The sequence below is a fragment of the Haliotis rufescens genome, unplaced genomic scaffold (genome assembly GCF_023055435.1).
Source record: "Haliotis rufescens isolate VD_foot unplaced genomic scaffold, xgHalRufe1.0.p SCAF_2, whole genome shotgun sequence".
NCBI classification, from domain to species: Eukaryota; Metazoa; Mollusca; class Gastropoda; order Lepetellida; family Haliotidae; genus Haliotis; species Haliotis rufescens.
The window spans coordinates 48838522-48858155 of NW_025963890.1; the positions used below are offsets into that span (position 1 = coordinate 48838522).

Below are 19634 nucleotides of genomic sequence, written 5' to 3' on the forward strand. Positions count from 1 at the left end.
CTTTGATGCTTGTGTTTGCTGTATTCATGGCCTAAGCCCTGTCGTTATGCTGGAGATATACATCGTAATGGGAGCCTTATTCCATGGCACTCACACATTCTACCACCCCACCTCTAACCTTCTAATTTATTCATGAGGAAACGATAACTACAAGGTGCTTCGAGGCAATCCCCCTGTCATGGAAGGCTGGCTACAAGTTTATGAAATGATTACCCTGTCTGAAACCTATGTACAGAGGTTTACTGTAGCATAAGCGTAGAGGAAGATGATAGCGACCCTTGACACTCCAACATTCCTGGCGTTATTCAATCCCAACTTGTAGAACAACTATTCTCCATACTCAACATTCTTTTCATTTGACTATATAAATTTATTTTTCTTCTTTCACATATTTTCATTTTTAATCAAAATTAGTACAAAATCATTATCAAAAAACCTGTTTAATGCACACATAAGGTCATTGATGTGGATATCTATAAGAAACTTTTTCAGAAACTGGCACCTGATTTCAGTCTGGGTTAATAGGCTTGGAGCAGTGCAGCAATAGCAAGTTGCCAATGAAATTGAAAATGAATGCAAGAATAAATACAATCTCATTAAAATCAGATCTTAGTTCTCGCTACCACTAAACAAAGATCTGAGGACATCCCATTAAGGGATTACCAGATCATGAAAGTGACAGTCGGAATGTGATTTTTAATCATGCGACCTCGAAAACTTTAAAACGGGGTATTCCGAAAGATAATTACGGGCTTAACGACTGAGTCTATACAATCTAGACCAAATATTAGCCATTCGAGAATGTTCTTTTGTGAAGGTTTCAATTTTTTAAGCGAGAACTTGTCGAAATATGTTTCGAAGCGTAGTCGCCAATTTTAAATTTGTGCCATAAAGCAAGAGAAAGCTGCCTTCTGATTGGCTAATGTCGACTTCTTGTCAGTAATTCCATTGGTTGGTCAGAGTTCGCGAAAGGTCAGCCTGACGTGACCCGTAATGGGATGTCCTCAGATCTCTGTTTAGCGGCAGCGAGAACTAAGGTCTGATTTTAATGAGATTGGAATGAATTCAAACTGTAATTTCAAGTTTTGAATAAACTCCAAACGATGCCCTGTCCTACATTATGTAAATAGCCAAGGAACATGTATGAATATACACTCTAATTCAGTATGTTTGTGTTTCTTACACTTGTCTACTGAAGTTCCTTTATTCTCCTATCTATTATTCAAATTTATTATGGGTAAAAATTATGGTAAAAAAATAGAAATATAGTGATACATGTATCCAATTTTGTCAATTTACATTGATGAGAAAAACTCATTTTTATCAAACATGATTGTACTCAAATTGGAATTTGAGGGATATTAGCTTCTTGTAGGTAAGGTGAAATGGGGATTAACGTTGTGTTAAAGATTATTGCATGTGCATGAATGTCTGTGTGGATGCTTGTACTAGTTCGGACTGATGCCGATCTTATAATGCTAGCCCACTTACCATGCAGCAGATTAACATGGATATCCCTCAGACACAGTATACTGACTTGAGCCAACCAGTCCTTGGTTTATCCCCTTAATGCCGAGCACCAGGCAGGGTAACAACAAATACCATCTTTTAACATCTGTTGGTATGACACGGTTGGGGATCCAACCACTGACTTTCTACTCTCCAGTCAGATGCTCTTTACAAAGAGGCAGCCTAAATGCTTGTACTAATTGTTTCCTTTCAAGTTTTCAAACTGATTTGATTTAACTTAATACAAATACTTGATTGAATATAGCACAAAGAATGTCATCTGCTGCTGCAAAACCTTTCTTTTATAGACTGGTTCATGTTTCTCTTTGCACTGCAGTATCTCTATGATATATGGATGTACTATAGATGTTCATATTACTGAGTGCGGCGCTAAACAACAAACGCTTTGCAATGTATTCCAATAAATCTATTTTTAACCAATACCCCTGCTAGATTCTAACTTTGTTTAACGCTAAGACCTTCACACACTGCAGAGTAAAAAACATGACTATTTAATAATTCTTTTAAATTATTATTCAAGTCAGACCTGACTTACTCTTATGTTTAAACATAAGATAGCTATGAGATAAATCACAAAGAAAGAAGAACGAAGCATGGTTTTTCCCGACCCCCAGGGCATGCTCTGTCTACCAAAACCAAGGGAAAGTGTTTTTCCATACTTATAAACCGTCTAAATTGATTAAATGTTATAACGAGCATCTATAAATGAGGTGCTTCATTATAGCGCTTCCTTGAAGACGTTATATCATAACTTGCACGTGAAATTCGCTGACTTGCCAGGCGGTCAAGAGCCCTTGGATGTGTCAACAACAAAACACAACAAAAAGACTTACTTTTAAATGAAAGTGAAATCGTCGGTTTCTAAATGTTTGTGTTGCAATATTCCACTTCTTTTAAACTTTTCAAAACGAAAATTCGCAATTTTAAAGGTGCTTTTGGCTTTACAAGATTTTCGACTTTAAACAATCCAACTGTTACATAGCAGTACTCTATGAAAGTAAAACCTCTTAATAGGTATTACTTTGAAAGTAAAACCTCACAATAGGTTTTAATGCCTATAGAAAGAACTCTCTTACTTAATAGAGATCCCAATGAATAGGTTTATAATTCACGATATTAACCACCAGGTACCCACTCCCCTATTACCCGACCCTACCCGGGTAGCCACTGTAGGTCTTAAGAGATACAAAATGTCCGATTTGGAATATTTTTTTACCACAGCACTTGCAACACGTATTTAGATATAAGAGTTAAACGATCTGGTCATGCATACACTGAAGCTAACTTAAGTTTTGTCTTTATTCAACCATATGAAAAATCAGAAGGAATGGGTGCATTGTCAGAAAGACATGCGAACATTAGTGACTTGTAGTGTAACCATAGAGTTCTAGATCATTTTTGTCATTAAACAATATATCACTTGACTAACCTCAGGTCCGGGTAGTTCTGTGGGTACCCGGGTCCTACTCAGTACCCACCCGACCCGGGTACCCGAGTTATCCGTCCCAGCCCTATTAACCACATTGTTCTATCATGACGTCATTTCTGGAGATTTGAATATGTGCTCACAGCATTGATGACATCGTAAATTGTTTTGTGAGGGAAGTGTCTGGTGAGTAATTCCCTATAGATGCAGCTGGGCAAAGTTGAACAATTGCATCCAAAAGTGGGAGAGATATGACAATCTGTATTGGGAGAAAAGGTACAGATAATTGACGTGAAAATTGTGAGATTATGGAGGAAAGACCAAATTTGACTTGTCTGACAATGCCGTGGTCTGATTCTATTCAGGGAGTCATCATTATTTAAATACTAGTAAATATTTTTAAAGCATGTACATTGTAATAACATCCTTAAAGAGGCTGTACGTAATGTTGATGTCTCATAAAAAATAAAGAACAAGTGGTCGTTGTTTATCATACAATAAAACACTCAGGAAGAATAAACAACTTGGGACTGCGCCCCTCATGGTTTGTTCTCCCTGCAGTGTTTTATTGGACGATAAACAACGACCAAGAGTCGTTTATTTCTTAAATAACACAGGCCATACAGTAGGGGTGTCATGACTACATACCTGGGAGTCGTTTCTCTCCACCTTATACACCTCTCTATCTGGGACATCCAGCCCGGGCTGAAAGGAAGAAGAGACAGTAAGTGAGCATGGTAAGTGTGGATGATGGAAATAATGCTGTCCCTGTCAGCGCTGTAGCCCCTTGGACAAAAGGTACCCGGTTCCTGACCACACTTGGTCTGATAGGTGTCAAATTTTCACTCCACACCGAATGAGCTGTATTGACATAAGAAGACACAGATGGGGGAATTCACTATTCAAGCACTGAATCACTTATAGAACAGGGGATTTACCTACAGACCTATCGCCAGACATTGTGTCCTATTCTGGTTTCTGGGACAGTCAAGACAAGCTATGATTTTGTAAATTTTACATTAAATTGTATATTTTTATACTTATCCTATCTCACACTATGCATTTTCCCTTCTTCCTTTGATCCTATGTGAAAATATGCTTGAACAAAAGTGTCCAGCTTCTAAAAAACAATTCACCCGAACACATCCCAGCATCACCATGGTCACTACATCACATGACTATCTCTGTCACATCTTTCTCTTTGTTAGAGCTGACAGGCTCGAGGAGCTGTGAGTGAGTGATTGAGTGAGTGAGTATTGTTTTACGCCGCTTTTAGCAATATTCCAGCAACATCAAGGCGGGGGACACCAGAAATGGGCTTCACACATTGTACCCATGTCGGGAATCGAACCCAGGGTCTTTGGCGTGGCGTGCCAACGCTCTAACCACTAGGCTACCTGACCGCCCCTAGAGGAGCTGTGATGAGGGGGAGGTGGGCAGAGCATATAGTGTGTGAGATAAGATAATTAAATATACAATTTAATGTGAAGTTTACAAATTTTTATAGTTATCCTTTCTGACACGATGCATTTATCTCATAGTACACGGGGAAGCTGGTGCTCAACAGTGACACAAACGTAAGTCGTAAAGACAAGGACTCGTGAGAATGTAGAGCACCATATTAGGCGATGTAACCCCTTTACATTAGACGGACCTAACAACATGAGATCGGGTATCACACGTTTTCACGTAGGACATTGATCACATTAGTCTTCGAACGCTTTCCATTTATAGTTGTGTAACATTTTGATGGAGTGAGTGAGTGAGTGAGTATGGTTTTATGCCGCTTTTAGCAATATTCCTGCAATATCACGGCGGGGACACCAGTAATGGGCTTCACACATTGTACCCATGTTGGGAATCGAACCCGGGTCTTCGGCCTGACGAGTGAACGCTTTAACTGCTACCCAACCGCCCCACATCTTGATGGAAGTATGATGCACCTCTGTGAAGGTCTTGGTTGAAAAATCTTTGGTGACTTCCAGAGAGGAGCCATACGTAAAGATGTAGAGTTTCAAGCGACAGATGCAGTAGGTGGAAGTGAGGCTGGAGGAGAAGATCGTATCACAGAGGAAGATGGCGGAACTCTCTTTCTGCAATCTTTACCAATGCTGCAAACCAAGTTTGAGCTGCAGTCTTAGGTGGCGCAGGAGCCGGGGATGTAGATCGCAATGTGGATCGACTGGGCAATTGTCTTTCTGGACGAGTGTCCACTGGTGATGAGCATCAATTTGTAGGAGGCTGACGTCAGGCTAGTGTCAATAATGGTCTGCAGAGCAATCCCGGGGTGACGTGTGTAATGGTAGAAGTCTGTGCAAGAACGGAAGTCCAGATAAGGCAGGTAATGGCCGGGAGATGCATAAGTTAAGCCATGTATAAGACGATGTCTGTTCTCGTTCTGTTTCCATTCTCTTCAGTCGTGTCAATCATGTTGCAGATGTAAGAGGAGGATGCTCCATGCCCGCCCGCCCGCCCGCAATCACAAAGAGCAACCACCAAACGGATTCTTCTAAGACTCAGTACACCTCTCCACAGGGTTGAGATGAAAAAGAGACAGATGTGGCAGAGATAGTCATGTGCAGGTCGCATAGGTCGCTACGCACTAGATTATATGCACTTGAAAAGTGACCATTGTGATGCTGGCATGTGTTCAGGTCAATTGTTTTTTAAAAGCTGGAATTTTTTTTTTAAATCGTGTCCACATAGGATCGAAGGAAGAAGGGGAAATGCATCGTGCGAGACAGGATAAGTTAAAAAATGTATAACTGCATCCTGATAGTCTGTAAACATTGTTCTTAAGATGAGATGTTGATCATCCAGGCAGTGATGGCTCTATAATTACCTCAGGGAAATCTGATTATTAATGTGATGGCGAATACGAAAGTCAAGTGAGTCATTGAAAAAGGCTTTTTTGTCCCACTTGACAGTTAGTTTTGCACATTATTGTGAAATTTGATGTCAAGTAAATGTTACGTTGAATAAAATCAATAGTTTGTGAAATCGTTTTCTCTTTTTTAGCCCTGACCTTTAAATGTCCATAAATCATAATGCGTTTTTTACAACATGAATCAGGTCTGTGAAGCTGAATCTTGGAGAATATGTTTTCAGCAATAGTGTAGAATTCAAATCAGATTATTATTTCAAAATGTGCATGTATTAATTTGTTCTTATCTATCTAATTGCATATGTAACTGAAACATACTAGGTAAAAAAACAAAAGTCTTCCATAAAACTGACAAGAAATATTCAAAGAAATAATTATTTTACTCTTAAATTTTAAAATAGCTTCTCCCATCATTAAAGATAAAAGTTCTGTCATGGTTTGACAAATTAGCCAATACTGTGTTTACAGACATTTTTTATTCTATTAGTTGGTTCACAAAAAGTTTGGCCTGACATTTAATGTATGTTTTCTCACAAAAAAATAAAAAATAAATCAACATCAAGATTAGTACTGCTGACATGACTAATGAATGCGAAACAGATAAGATTCAACATGACAGGATACCGAAAGATAATTGATTTATTTTGTGTGGTAAACATGGTAAATCAAAACGTTTTTATATGTACTCTTCACAATTCCATATGAACAGCGGTGATAAAATCTTGTTTTTTCTTCATTTCACATAATTTTAAAACAAAGTAAGACTCAATTTTTTGAAAATTATTTTGTCTAAGTTCAGTGTTTTTTGGTTGGTTGGTCTCGTAAACCAACTTAAAGCCTCTTCATCTTCATGGTCCTGTTATCAGCGATATACAAGCTACCCGAACAAAGCCATTACATTACTTATAACTTCTGTATATCGTTGTGTATAAAGCGACCCCACGTATAAGACGGCCCCCCTGTACACGCCTTCAAAATCGACCCAAAATCCTATATAGCGACCTGGAATAAAGCACATCACAAGTGCACACACAAACCTTATATTTGCAATAAAAATATCAACAGAAATTGGGAAATTTTTATTTCCAATTTGGGCATTCTTACTGACATTTGCTGCAGACTTGGGTCAGATGTCAGCCTCTGAGCATGTCAACATCAACCCCTGAACAGGCAATACTAGATGTGAGTGAGTGAGTTAAAATTTAACGTCACATCAGCATTATTTCAGCCATATAGCAACCAGAACAATTTGACATATAAACAATTTAGTCACGAATACAAGGTTATATTTAAAAACAAATTTATCAAACATATTTGGGCATAACAAAATTATCTACCGGGGTATAACTGTTTAAAGCACAGGCTGTAAGCCACCAGTAACTACAGCTGGGCCACCTTGCTGGGGATCTTCGAGATTTACGGTGCCTCAATACTGGATATGCTGTATCTTGGGACATCACTAAACTTACACGATACTTTATCTACATCTTAAAGCAAATACATTACTGGTTACTACATGAAATAATGTTCCAGGTTTAAAAAGCATGACATGCAAGTAATACTTGCATAGAGGCCTGACCACAAGTGGAGAGTGGTAGAGTTATTTCCCTTGACTTGACAAGTGGTTTCTTTGCAATGTCACAGGAAGTTGGAGCACACTAATACCACCATACGTTATCATTTGGTGATGAATTTGCCAAATCCTTTCTCATTTCACTGGAGCTGGTGTGTACCTGGGGGCTTCAACGACTTACGTACAGTATGTTCAGTCAATAGTCTGAATGAAGCAGTACAGCAGAGAATTATACCTGGTAGTCTAATTGTCAAAGAGAACATGTCACATTTTCCGACAGGTCCATATGCAAATGGTCAAAGTGAGCAGAGATGAAACAATCCTTTAACTGTGATGGCATTGCACTGTAGTAGGGCTGGGACGAGTCCAAGTTTACTATCCGGGTACCCGACCCCCTATTACCCGACTCTACCCGGGTACCCACTGCAAGTTTCAAGAGTAGGGAACGAAATGTCTGATTGGTAATTGTTTTACCGCCTTCCTGGCTACAACTATTCAGATATATGTATCAAACAATCAGATCATGCGTTCACTAAAGCTTAAGTTGACTGAAGCTTTATCTTTACTCAAACATTTACAAGTCAAAAAGAATGTGTGCATCGTCAGAAAGAAATGCGAACATTAGCAACACTGCGCTATAGTAATTTTTTGTCATTAAACAATATATCACTTGACTAACCACGGGTCTAGGTAGTCCTGTGGGTACCCGGGTCCAACTCAAGACCCACCTGACCCGAGTACCCGAGTTACCCGTCCCAGCCCTACACTGTAGTTTCGTTCCATGAAGCCATAGATCTGCATGACATCCACAATATAATGTTGTATGTGAGGTAAGGTGTCCAAGATTACTGCACTTATATAGTGATGTGCATGTGTGTGTGTGTGTGTGTGTGTGTGTGGCTGCTTGTACTAGTCCGGACTGATGACGATTTTATAGTGCTAGCCCACTGAGATACCATGTCACAGTTTTAAACAAGAATACCCCACTCAGACCCAGTATACCGATTCGGAGCCGACCAGTCCTTGTTTTAGCCCCTTAATGCCAGAGTGCCAGACAGGGTAACAACAAGTACCATCTTTTAACCTATTTTGGTATGAAGAAGCTGGGGATTGAACCCTGGACCTTCCGCTCTCTGGGCTAACACTCTACCACTAGACCACGGAGGCAGTCGAATGTTGTGTGTAGGACATCATGTAAATACACAGGTATTCATCCATTTGCTTTGAAATATGTGCTAACTGGTACAAATAATGTTTTCTTATTGACGAACCTTTACCTCTACCAGCTGACATATTTTAAATAGCTAACATTAATATACTTTTGGGCAAAACTAGTTGTATATGTATGGACCTGCTATGTTTCCCTTATTTGATTTATATCATATTGATGCCAACAGGAGTGTGCCTTGTAACATTAAAATAAACAACCAATCTCATTTTATGTCTATTCTAGACATTTTCACAGATTTCCCAAAATACGAAAATGTATTGTGAACAATGGCAAATTCTCACAACAAACAAGTTACCATTGCCAACAAGTAAGCATGGCAGAGTTATGCCCCTTTTTCTTTTTTGCCTGTGTAGATCTCTACCTAGAACAATAAATTTCCATCATATATACTACCCATCAAAAGTTTAGACTCACCAGTGTAAATGTAGCCACTCACTATACTCAACTGTTCCAAACCAGATAATGCCAAATATTTTACAGTTTTTACAGGTACTGTTAACACATGAACTGATGTGGCGTAAAACCAAATCTGTAACGGTGAAAAGATTAGAGTTTTGCGTTCATTAATTGATCAAATTCAGTGAAATGTCGCAATTTTTTAAACAAAACTTCGCACCAAAACGCAGCTGTTCACATGCACGATAATGCAAGTGTTTTAGCAGCAATTTGACGCGGGTTACTCGTGCAATTCATCTTTATAAAGATTGCAGTTGGCGCCTCTGAGTTAGTGGAGAAATTCTTCTTTGATGCAAGCATGGGTAGAGGGAGAAGTCTCCGTATTGAGCAACGACATCAAGCCTTGGCACTGCTACAAGATGGCAGATCACAACGGTATGTTGCTAGACGTCTTGGCGTATCCCAAAAGGCAGTTTCCAACCTCTGGGTACGCTTTCAACAGACCAACTCCATCCAGGATCGACCCAGGTCGGGTAGGCCCAGGGTAACATCACAGCAAGATGACCGATACGTCTGTTTGCTGGTTCTCAGGGGCAGACACATTACAGCCACAGCAGCCAATAATGCTTTCCAACAAGCTACAGGACGACGTGTATCTGTATCAACAATACACCGCCGATTACGTCTACACTGACTGCGGGCACGTCGTCCAGCTGTAAGACCCCCTCTTACACCACGCCACGGTCAGAACAGACTGAATTGGGCAAATGGACATTTACGCTGGGGTCCCCGCAGATGGGCAAGGGCATTCTTCTCTGACGAATCAAGGTTCAATCTGCATTTCAACGATGGTTGGATCCCAGTCTACAGACTTCAGGGACGTTGCTGTTGTGGAGCACGATCGGTTTGGAGGTGGATCCGTTATGGTCTGGGGAGGTATCACCATGACTGGAAGAACTGATTTACTGGAACTGGAAGGAAATCTGACTGGGCAGAAATACAGGGACGAGATCATCATTCCCATTGTGCTTCCATTCTTAAGGGCCATGCCAGGTCACGCTGTTTTCCAAGATGATAATGCCAGGCCTCACAGAGCTCGCATTGTGACAGCTTGTTTACAACAAAATGGAGTGAATCGAATTGATTGCCCAGCATTATCGCCCGATATGAACCCCATTGAGCATGTTTGGGATCTGCTGGGTCGGCGTGTTTATGCCAGAATTCCTCCCCCTGCTAACCTTCGCCAACTTCGCAATGCATTGTTAGAGGAGTGGCAAAACATTCCCCAGCGGCAGATTGGACTGTTCATTCGTGGTATGCAACATCGATGCAATGCCTGTGTTAAAGCCAGGGGTGGTCATACCTGTTATTAACTTTTGCAATTTCACTTTCGTATGGTACTAGCCAATATGTCATTCTGGTTCACTAATCATCAATGCACACGTCCTTCTGAACATGGATTTGAAGACCTAAATCAATGATTTTGTTATTTTTTATTGTTAGCTTTCACAAATACGATTTTCCTACGAGATATAGTGAGTGGTTTCAGTGAGTCTAAACTTTTGATGGGTAGTATAGATAGCAAGTTATTTGGAGGTGCGAAACGGGTGCATGGTTATACAACGTGAATGCATGTGTGTTTGTGGTTGAATGTAGTAGTCCGGTCTCATAATATTAACCCACCAGATACCATACTGCAGTTTGACACGGATCCCTTAATCAGACACAGTATACTGTCCAATGTTTGAAATAATCTTAAAACCCAACAAGACAGCGGGGCAGGTGACCCATAAGTGTTGCCTGCCCATCTTCAAAGTTACCTGCCTGCATTCTGACATCATAAATATTGAAAAACATAAAAAAAATAAAAGTCTTGATTCAGTAGAAGTAATGGAAATTATCACTTGAGAATCTGTACAAGGAGTTGTATTTAAAACATACAACGGAAGTAGTCTTAATTATCTGACATATTTCATGCAGATCAACAGAAAAGTTACCAGCCACGGGCAGGCAGTTATTTTGGACACTGATACCGTCTCTGTGCCAACGAGTCCTTGTTTTATCGGCTTAATGCCAAGTACTATCTTTCAACGTCTATTGGTACGATGCAAATCAACGACCTTCTGCTATTTCCACTAGATCATGGAGGCGGTCTGAATGTTTTACGTAAAACGTCTGCACACAAATCTAATTTACATATCATTACATCCTTCAGCTATAGGACAATATGTTGTTTGCTCAAAATGTTTGTAAACCGGTCAAATACATTTTTCATTGCACACTACATTTACATACTTTTTTACTATAACAGAATTGTTGGCATAGCACTGTCTGCTTTTCAAACAAGTCTCATATTTGTAATGAAATTTACAGCGTAACAACAAGTACCATCTTTTAACATCTTTTGATCTGATGCGAATCAGCTGCACCGTGTGAATGCTCCTATACATGGTGTGTGACTTCCATCTCTCTAAACTTCAATAGATGTAACTAAGTGAATACAGTAGAAGGTAATGTAGTAGGGCTGGGACGTGTAACTCGGTTCAGGTGGGTCCTAAGTAGGATCCGTGTACCCACAGGACTACCCGTACCCGTGGTTAGTCACGTGATATATTGTTTAATGACAAAAACTCACTATAGCTCAGTGGTTTCACTACAAGTCGCCAATGTTCCCATTTCTTTATGGTGATGCACACATTCCTCTTGACTTGTACATGTTTGAGTGAATATAAAGCTTCAGTCAACTTCAGTGTACACATGATCTGATCGTTTGATACATTTATCTAAATAGTTTATGCCAGGGCTGCATTAAAACTATTCCCAATCAGACATTTTGGACCAAACTCTTGAGACCTACAGCAGGTTGGGTAATAGAGGGTCGGGTAATAGGGGGTCGGTTAATAGAGGGTCGGTAATAGGGGGTCGGGTAATAGAGGGTCGGTAATAGGGGGTCGGGTAATAGAGGGTCGGTAATAGGGGGTCGGGTAATAGAGGGTCGGTAATAGGGGGTCGGGTAATAGAGGGTCGGTAATAGGGGGTCGGGTAATAGAGGGTCGGTAATAGGGGGTCGGGTAATAGAGGGTCGGTAATAGGGGGTCGGGTAATAGAGGGTCGGTAATAGGGGGTCGGGTAGTAGAGGGTCGGTAATAGGGGGTCGGGTAATAGAGGGTCGGGTAATAGAGGGTCGGTAATAGGGGGTCGGGTAATAGAGGGTCGGTAATAGGGGGTCGGGTAATAGAGGGTCGGTAATAGGGGGTTGGGTACCCGGGTAGTAAATTTGGGCTTATCGCAGCCCTAGTGAATAGCTAATGCACAGTGACCCCCTTCTTTCCTTCTTTCTTTGACTGTAAGATCAAATCATTTCGATCTCCATAATACCTATCTTAGGACATCTTCCAAAAGGCAAGTGAGTTAACTGACTATAAAAGTCCAGTTTCCACCCTTGCCGAACTAGGCTGGTATTATGGAGTTACATTTTGGCTGGACTAACGAGTCTATGCATAGTCCAATCAAAATCGCACACTGAAATCAAAATCCGGTTCGTAAAGTGCTCACATGATTTGATGCACTTCGCGATGTAAGACTCGTTTTATCACAATATAGATCTTGATTATCAATCAGATCGTCTTGACTGGGCGCCACCGTTTTGTTTGAAGCAAATGCAAGTGATACGAGAGGTTGAATCTGATTGGTCCATAGGAGAGGACATAACTCGTAATAGCCACTGGTGGCGCTACGATCGAGCCCAGGAATTCCAGCCTAGTTCGGCAAGGGTGGAAACTGGACTTTTAAAGTCAGTTAACGCTCTTGCCTCGGGAAGATGATCTCAGGAAAGATAAAATCTTCTCATGCAGAACAGAGGACATCCTTCAGCCAATTTCTGTATACCGTTATATACAATGTACTATTGAACAAAAACATGGATGTCAACTTCTTATTTTAAGATGTTTGCTTGCTTCACATGATTAAACCAAATCAGATTGGCTATCTAATTTTTTAAATCTGAAGTTTGGTGTTGAATGAATAATATTACCAGTATATCTCCTCATGAACAGAACATCAGAACTATTTCTCTTGTACATTCCGCCCAAAAGAATATTTAGCACTGCACTACCCACAGATAGACATATAAGGTATATAGTTTGCAGGGGTGGACACCATTGGTCATATCCAACTAGTCTGCAGCCCATTTTGGACTAGTGGTCATGTAAAACAAGCATGAAATACTCATATCTCCTGCCAATATGACATGTCCGGTTGCTATAGAAACACACACCAAGTTGTTTTTTTTAAATCCCAAACTATCAAAAGGCACCAGTTTACCACTAGACCTATCTATGAGCCAAGTTTGGTGAAGAAATATTATACATTTTTCAAGATCTGCTCCAGAAGGAAGCACACCCGCCATATTCAGTAAAAGTCAAAGTCATTGCCATGGAAACTCGAAAATATAATTTTTTCAAAAATCCCAAACTATCAAAAGACACCAGTTCACCACTGGACATTTGTATGTGCCAAGTTTGGTTAAGATATCTCTCATGATTTTTTAGTTCTGCTCTGGAAATGAAATGTGAGTGAGTGAGTATGGTTTTACGCTGTTTTTAGCAATATTCCAGCAATATCACGGCGGGGGACCAGAAATGGGCTTCACACATTGTACCCATGTCGGGAATCGAACCTGGGTCTTTGGCGTGACGAGCTAACGCTTTAACCACTAGGCTAACCAACGTCCCCTTAATGAAATGTGAAGGACGGATGGACAGCACCCATTCCAATATTCCCCTTTCACTTAGTGCCAGGGGTTAATAACTAGAATTTGGGATAAAACAACCACTCAAACTAACAGACTAGTGTCCGTGTCTGTCCATGGTTTGTTTGGAATCTGTTACGGATCATGGTGAGGAGGCGGTGTTTTCTGCACATACGCAACCCTTACACACACACACAAAAAATATTATGTTTTAAAGTGTGCAGTGATTCAGATTAACAAATAATGAACTGGTTGCGGCCTTAAAATAACCTGAGTACACAGCATTCAGAGACACAGTACCAGCCTATCACATGTGTATTTACATACTACATGAACCTGGTTATGCTGTTGAACATGATGCCCCCTGTCAACTGGGCCTGAGTGCTGGACAGAACAGTGAGATGACGCTTATAGAGTTATCAGCTGACATTTGGAATTGTTTCAGGCAAGGATGATTTGATCCAAACAAAAACGGTTTTAAGAATCCTATCAACTTTGCCTTTCTGGCCTACTAAAGTTGCTGATAAGAATGCCTTTTGTCAATGGCAAACAACGATCATATGGCGGATCCAGATGGCGGTCCGGACCCCCCGCCCCCATTTTGAAATTAAATGTAGTATGTTGTAGACAATCCCCACCCCCCACAAACACTGAGCGAGGATTTTGATATTTTTGACCCATCCCTTTTAAAAATTACAAGTCTGCCGTTGTATCACAAAAATGAATTTAATTGTTTCAAGCACTTTGGCCAAGACAAGAATCATGTGGAATTGGTGCCATTCTTAGTCCTGCAGCATATTGCATGTGTACTGTGTCCCACGATAGCATGCCACACCTTCCCCATGAGGTCTGTTCCTCCCCGTACAGCATACTACACTTGTCTCAGACCCAATAACACCCATGTGAAAGTAATTGTCAAGAAAACAGAATGAACATTCATGAGTAAACTAACCTCAAATTGATCCGAAACATTTTTAATCTTTTACAAACTGAAAATGACATACCGTATTCGACGTAATAAGCGCCAACGGCGACATTTGCTAAGATATTGGCCAGTGAACAATCCCAATTAGCACCCCTTCCGATTGATCAATGTACACAAGACTTATTTATTCACGTATAATACGCACTCGTGTGTTATATGCACCCTTAATTATGGGCATTTAATTCTGGAAAAATATATCTGTCGTACATAAACATTTCAGGCTGTCAGCATAAACCACGAAATTTATCTTTCAACTCTGTATTTTTCACCAAAATAACATTCTTATAAGAGCCCCCTATTTCTAATTTTGAGAGCGCCCTGGGCGCTTATTACGTTGAATACAGTACCTATTTACTTTATCAACATTAACATCAGCATCTATATATGACTGACACCTAAATTAATCACACTGGTTCCATTTATCTAAAAAAACAGTTTTGCTTTCTGTTATTTTTTGTTTGTTCAATGATCCAAACCAACATATGTACAAAAGTTGGGAAAATAGAAATACACTGATCATGTGAGCTGTCTGGTAACTAGGAATCATCCAGTTTGCAATCTGACCTATGTTATGTTCCATGTTGGATTTAGAACCATAAACAGCTCAAACTATATTTTGCTGTAAAATACAGTCAAATAAAAAATCCCAACCAAAAACATATATATATATGTGTCCACGAGCTCAGGCTTACAGTACTTTCCATCCCAGTGTTCTACCAATCTGACATGAACTAGGTGTGAATGAGTGAATGCAATCAGCAATTATTCCAGCTGTCACCGTGGGCTGTATAAACCACAGGAGTGTTTCGTCCATGAATATACATGAATGTTGATACAAAGTCCTGCGAATATACAGGCCTTTGCAAAAACAACTGTGATTGATAGTTTTGTGATCATCCTGTCTTTTTAGTCATCACAAAACAATGGGGTACTACGGATCATTTCACAGGGAAGGTTTCTAATTAAATCAGGTTGACAACAAGAACAATGTTTCAAAATCAAACCATTGCCACCTACTCCAGAGAGAAGCTGAATGAGGCTAATCGTTTTGTTATTGTTTATAAATTATGGTCTCGTCATCAAGTTAGTTTAGGATTTTCAAAGTTATTTTACTAGATTTACATCACAAAATCAAAGCCGAACAGAATGCATTCCGACTTCAGGTGTCCCAGCTGTGATAGATATGCCACTCATAATACGGCCGTGTTAAACGACCGTTTAGAAATTAATCGTCACCTGGACGGGTCCCTGATAGACATTGTACAGCATGCACATGCTCGTTGTCACGTTCCACCGCGAGGTACCGAAAAGATGTCATCATTGACAGGAATTAACGGCATCTGTCATAATCTGTGATTACACGTTGGAATTAAATGGTAACTGCAGTAGTGAGTGAAATGAAACGACATATTACCTGCGGAACAAGTTTGTTTACATGTTCAACCTGTCACGAAGTGGACACATCACACTCGCCATTACTCATTCAAGCCCCGGATGACGGGATTTTCCTTCTGTGACGTCATCAAATGTTGTCGCCGACAGGGATCCCCAGTCGTTGGGTGACCAGTTTCGAGTTTCACCTTTTCATTCGTCACAGGTTTCTTTTCAGAATATAGGCATTGTTCTTATACTTATGTAGACTCTGATCTTATTGATCACTGTCGATATGTACTATTATTAACAAATTGTCTTTGAAAGTTAAATTATTGTATCGTACGTGCATAATGATATAAAGAGACATAAATCCGGTCTTTTTCTTGACTGAAGTACTTATATTGCGTGTGTATTTTCATATCATAAATGGTTTTACAAGACCATGTGAGGTTGATAAGATGTTAAGTAGCTCGAGTCCACATAGTCTAATTATTCAAGCACATTTAACACGTTTAATAATTAGTTTTACATAAACGTGTAAATTGAAACGCAGTCATATTGTGTGAATCAAGTTGTTTGGTGAATTAATGAGTAAATTCATACTAAACTCGGCAAATAAATCGCTGTGCTTGATTTAATCAAACTTGTGTCCCTGAGCGTTCAGAGAGGATCACGGTTTACTCTCGTTCTTGTACAAAATACAATTACTAACAAACTCATTATTCAGTATTTTTATTACCAAATTCACGAAATATATATCATGACATTCTATGTCAAAACAAACATGACATGTTGGTACAAATTGTGACGAGTCAACAATGATCGATAAAAAGGCAATGTATTTCTCCTCGAACACACTTGCAGGTAATAGGATCAAGTCAATATTTCACTTGACAAACAGCGTGATGATGAATGGACAATGTCAATGAGCACGGGTGGAATATGATATTCCACTAAAGTCAATGAATGAATGAATGGATCATGATGATGATGATGATGACGATGACTGAGATTATGTTCAACACAAAACAGTCGATGCAACGAATGACAGGAACAGCCCAAGCGACTGCCATGAATCCGTTGATAGGGCAGCGAAAGTCACATATTGGTTATATGAATCAGTTGATCACTTCTTGGCCGCTGCCTTCTTCTTGGGGGATTTCTTAGCTGCCTTGGGTTTGGCAGCCTTCTTTGCTGGAGATTTCTTAGCTGCTTTAGGTTTGGCTGCCTTCTTTGCTGGAGATTTCTTAGCTGGCTTGGGCTTCTTGGCCTTCTTGGGGGTAGACTTCTTTGCTGTTTTCTTTGCCTTGTCAGCCTTGGGTTTAGCTGCCTTAGTTGCTTTCTTTGCCTTGGGCTTCTTCGCCTCAGATTTATCACCAAGCCTGAAAGAACCAGAGGCTCCAGTTCCCTTAGACTGCTTCAGACTGCCGTTCTTGACTCCGGCACGGAGGGCCAGTTTCAAGTGATTGTTGACAGTCCTCTCATCGGGACCAACTTTGAAGTTCTTCATGATATATTTCAACAAAGCCTGACGTGAGGAACCACCCCTTTCCTTAAGACCGCTTATTGCGTCCCTGATCATCTCACTGTATTTGGGATGAGAAGAAGGCTTCTTAGGGGCAGCCTTCTTTGCTGCCTTCTTGGCGGGAGCTGGTGCTGCGTCAGTCATAGTGGTTTCTTACAGAGTGGTTACTAACACGAAGTTGTGTACCGGCTGTGGAAGTGCGAATGAAGCCCGCAAACGCCACACAAGCTTTATGCCTAGCGCGCGGACGTCGGAGAAGACAACCAATAGAAGTCAGTGCGCTACAGCTGGTCTCATTTTAGTTGCCGGCAGTTGTGTTTGTGTACCTCTGTTTGGCCTCTGTTTTCACAGATAGTGATACCCGTATCGTAATCAAAACGCATCCACATCCAAGAGGACATAATAAAGTACCTTTGTGAACAACAATATGCTTTTCCCTTCATCGATCAATTAGTTCTTACAATTTAAACACGCAGATAAGTGTTGACAATGAGGTAGGTGCACTCGATTTAATCGTTGTGCATTCAGTTTCCCTGCAACATATTAACATAAACGGCAAAATATGGTTACATAAATGGACCCTTCCAATGTTGACACTAAAACTAACATGTGTCATTCTACTCTAATGTAGTAATCACGCGTTGAAGATGGTATTACTAGCACAGATATTCCTTATCGTCCGCCATTTTCCTGCTTCGTCGATTTGCAATTATCGTCAAATTCGCCAAATAAAAGCTCATTAATGCAATTCTGTGATGTTTTGTGAATATTTATATAATTTGCAAACACGTTTGAGTTCCTATGGAATAATTGTAGCGTACAATATGCACAAGGTCAGTGGAAAATGTTGATGACGGAGTGTAACCTGCCACGTTGAAAACAACACATTTTTCCCAATGGCAAATACTGCCACTTGTGACAACGCATATTTTCGTTGCAAAACAACAGCATATTGTTGATTAAATACAATGCATTTCTAAATTAACATATAAGTTTGACAAAATTATTTTGAAAAGTTCCCATACAGGAAATATGTAGTTATATAAAGCCTCAACCGCCCTATACAATCGGGCATTCATTCGTATATGCACATTCGTACACATCAGTATTTCTCGGTATCAGTATGTATGTGTCATGTCTAATATTTGATAAAAACAACGTCTGTTTTAAACTCTTTCTGAATATTGATATTCGTAATAGTTTAAAACTAAATTCCAAATGGATATGGAGTTGAAAACATATTGACAAAGTCGAAAATTTGCGTGCATACCATGCATGTCTTAGTGGAATATTTTCACTCAGCTAAATAACGATTCTGTGGGATATGTTTCCTACATTTGGTACAATTAAAACATTTGTTTCAAATGGAGGAATGTATTTTAATATGAAAGAACTAAAATACAAATCATTATCCAACATAAACACATAATTAAGGCAGTTCCCGTCACTCGCCAGTATATAACTATTTTTAGCATATATGACGCGGTGACGTCACATATATACATGATGACTATGACGACAAGGTGTCTTCAAAAGTAGTCTCTTATCATGATAACATTTAATCGTTTTCATTTTCTGGCCAAATTAATGTCTAAATGCGTGAATTTTAAAGGAGTATATATTTTCACCGGAATAAAGATAGGTTTTTTGGCATCATAAATCTTTTGTATATAGTGTTATTATGATGCTTGTCAGAAATGGTAATTAAGAAGCAGTGATTTATTAAGTAGGTTTCATGGTCGAAGGATTTTGGACCTTGAAAGTGAGCGAGTGAGTGAGTTGTCGTATGTGCCGCTTTGAACAGTATTTCAGTCATAAACCGCCGGCATGCGGAAGGAAAGCTCATAGTTATGCAGGTCGTGGATGCATTTAAACTAATGTGTGTGTGTGTGTGTGTGTGTGTGTGTGTGTGTGTGTGTGTGTGTGTGTGTGTGTGTGTGGTATTTTACTGACGAATCAA

At 39.9% G+C, this 19634-nt stretch overlaps 2 protein-coding genes across 9 annotated transcripts in view; both read right to left on the reverse strand.

Moving 5' to 3' along the window:
- Positions 1–16269, reverse strand: part of LOC124146271 (serine-rich adhesin for platelets-like) — a 99813-nt gene extending 83544 nt beyond the window's left edge. For all 8 annotated transcript variants that reach the window (XM_048400089.1, XM_048400085.1, XM_048400087.1 and 5 more), the window contains exons 1-2: positions 16190–16269; positions 3605–3661 (exon numbers count right to left, since the gene is read on the reverse strand). The gene's annotated coding sequence lies outside the window, so the exon portion shown is untranslated. The remainder of the gene's footprint in view (positions 1–3604; positions 3662–16189) is intronic.
- Positions 16270–16865: 596 nt separating this feature from the next.
- On the reverse strand, positions 16866–17886 carry LOC124146273 (histone H1-delta-like). The gene has a single exon (XM_046516500.2). It carries the CDS (start codon positions 17816–17818, stop codon positions 17276–17278), a length of 543 nt encoding a protein of 180 aa, XP_046372456.1. The 5' UTR covers positions 17819–17886; the 3' UTR covers positions 16866–17275.
- Between the last annotated feature and the right edge of the window lie 1748 nt (positions 17887–19634).

Coding starts and splice junctions, on each gene's coding strand:
- LOC124146273 (XM_046516500.2), bottom strand. CDS start 17,818: ATGACTGACGCAGCACCAGCTCCCGCCAAGAAGGCAGCAAAGAAGGCT.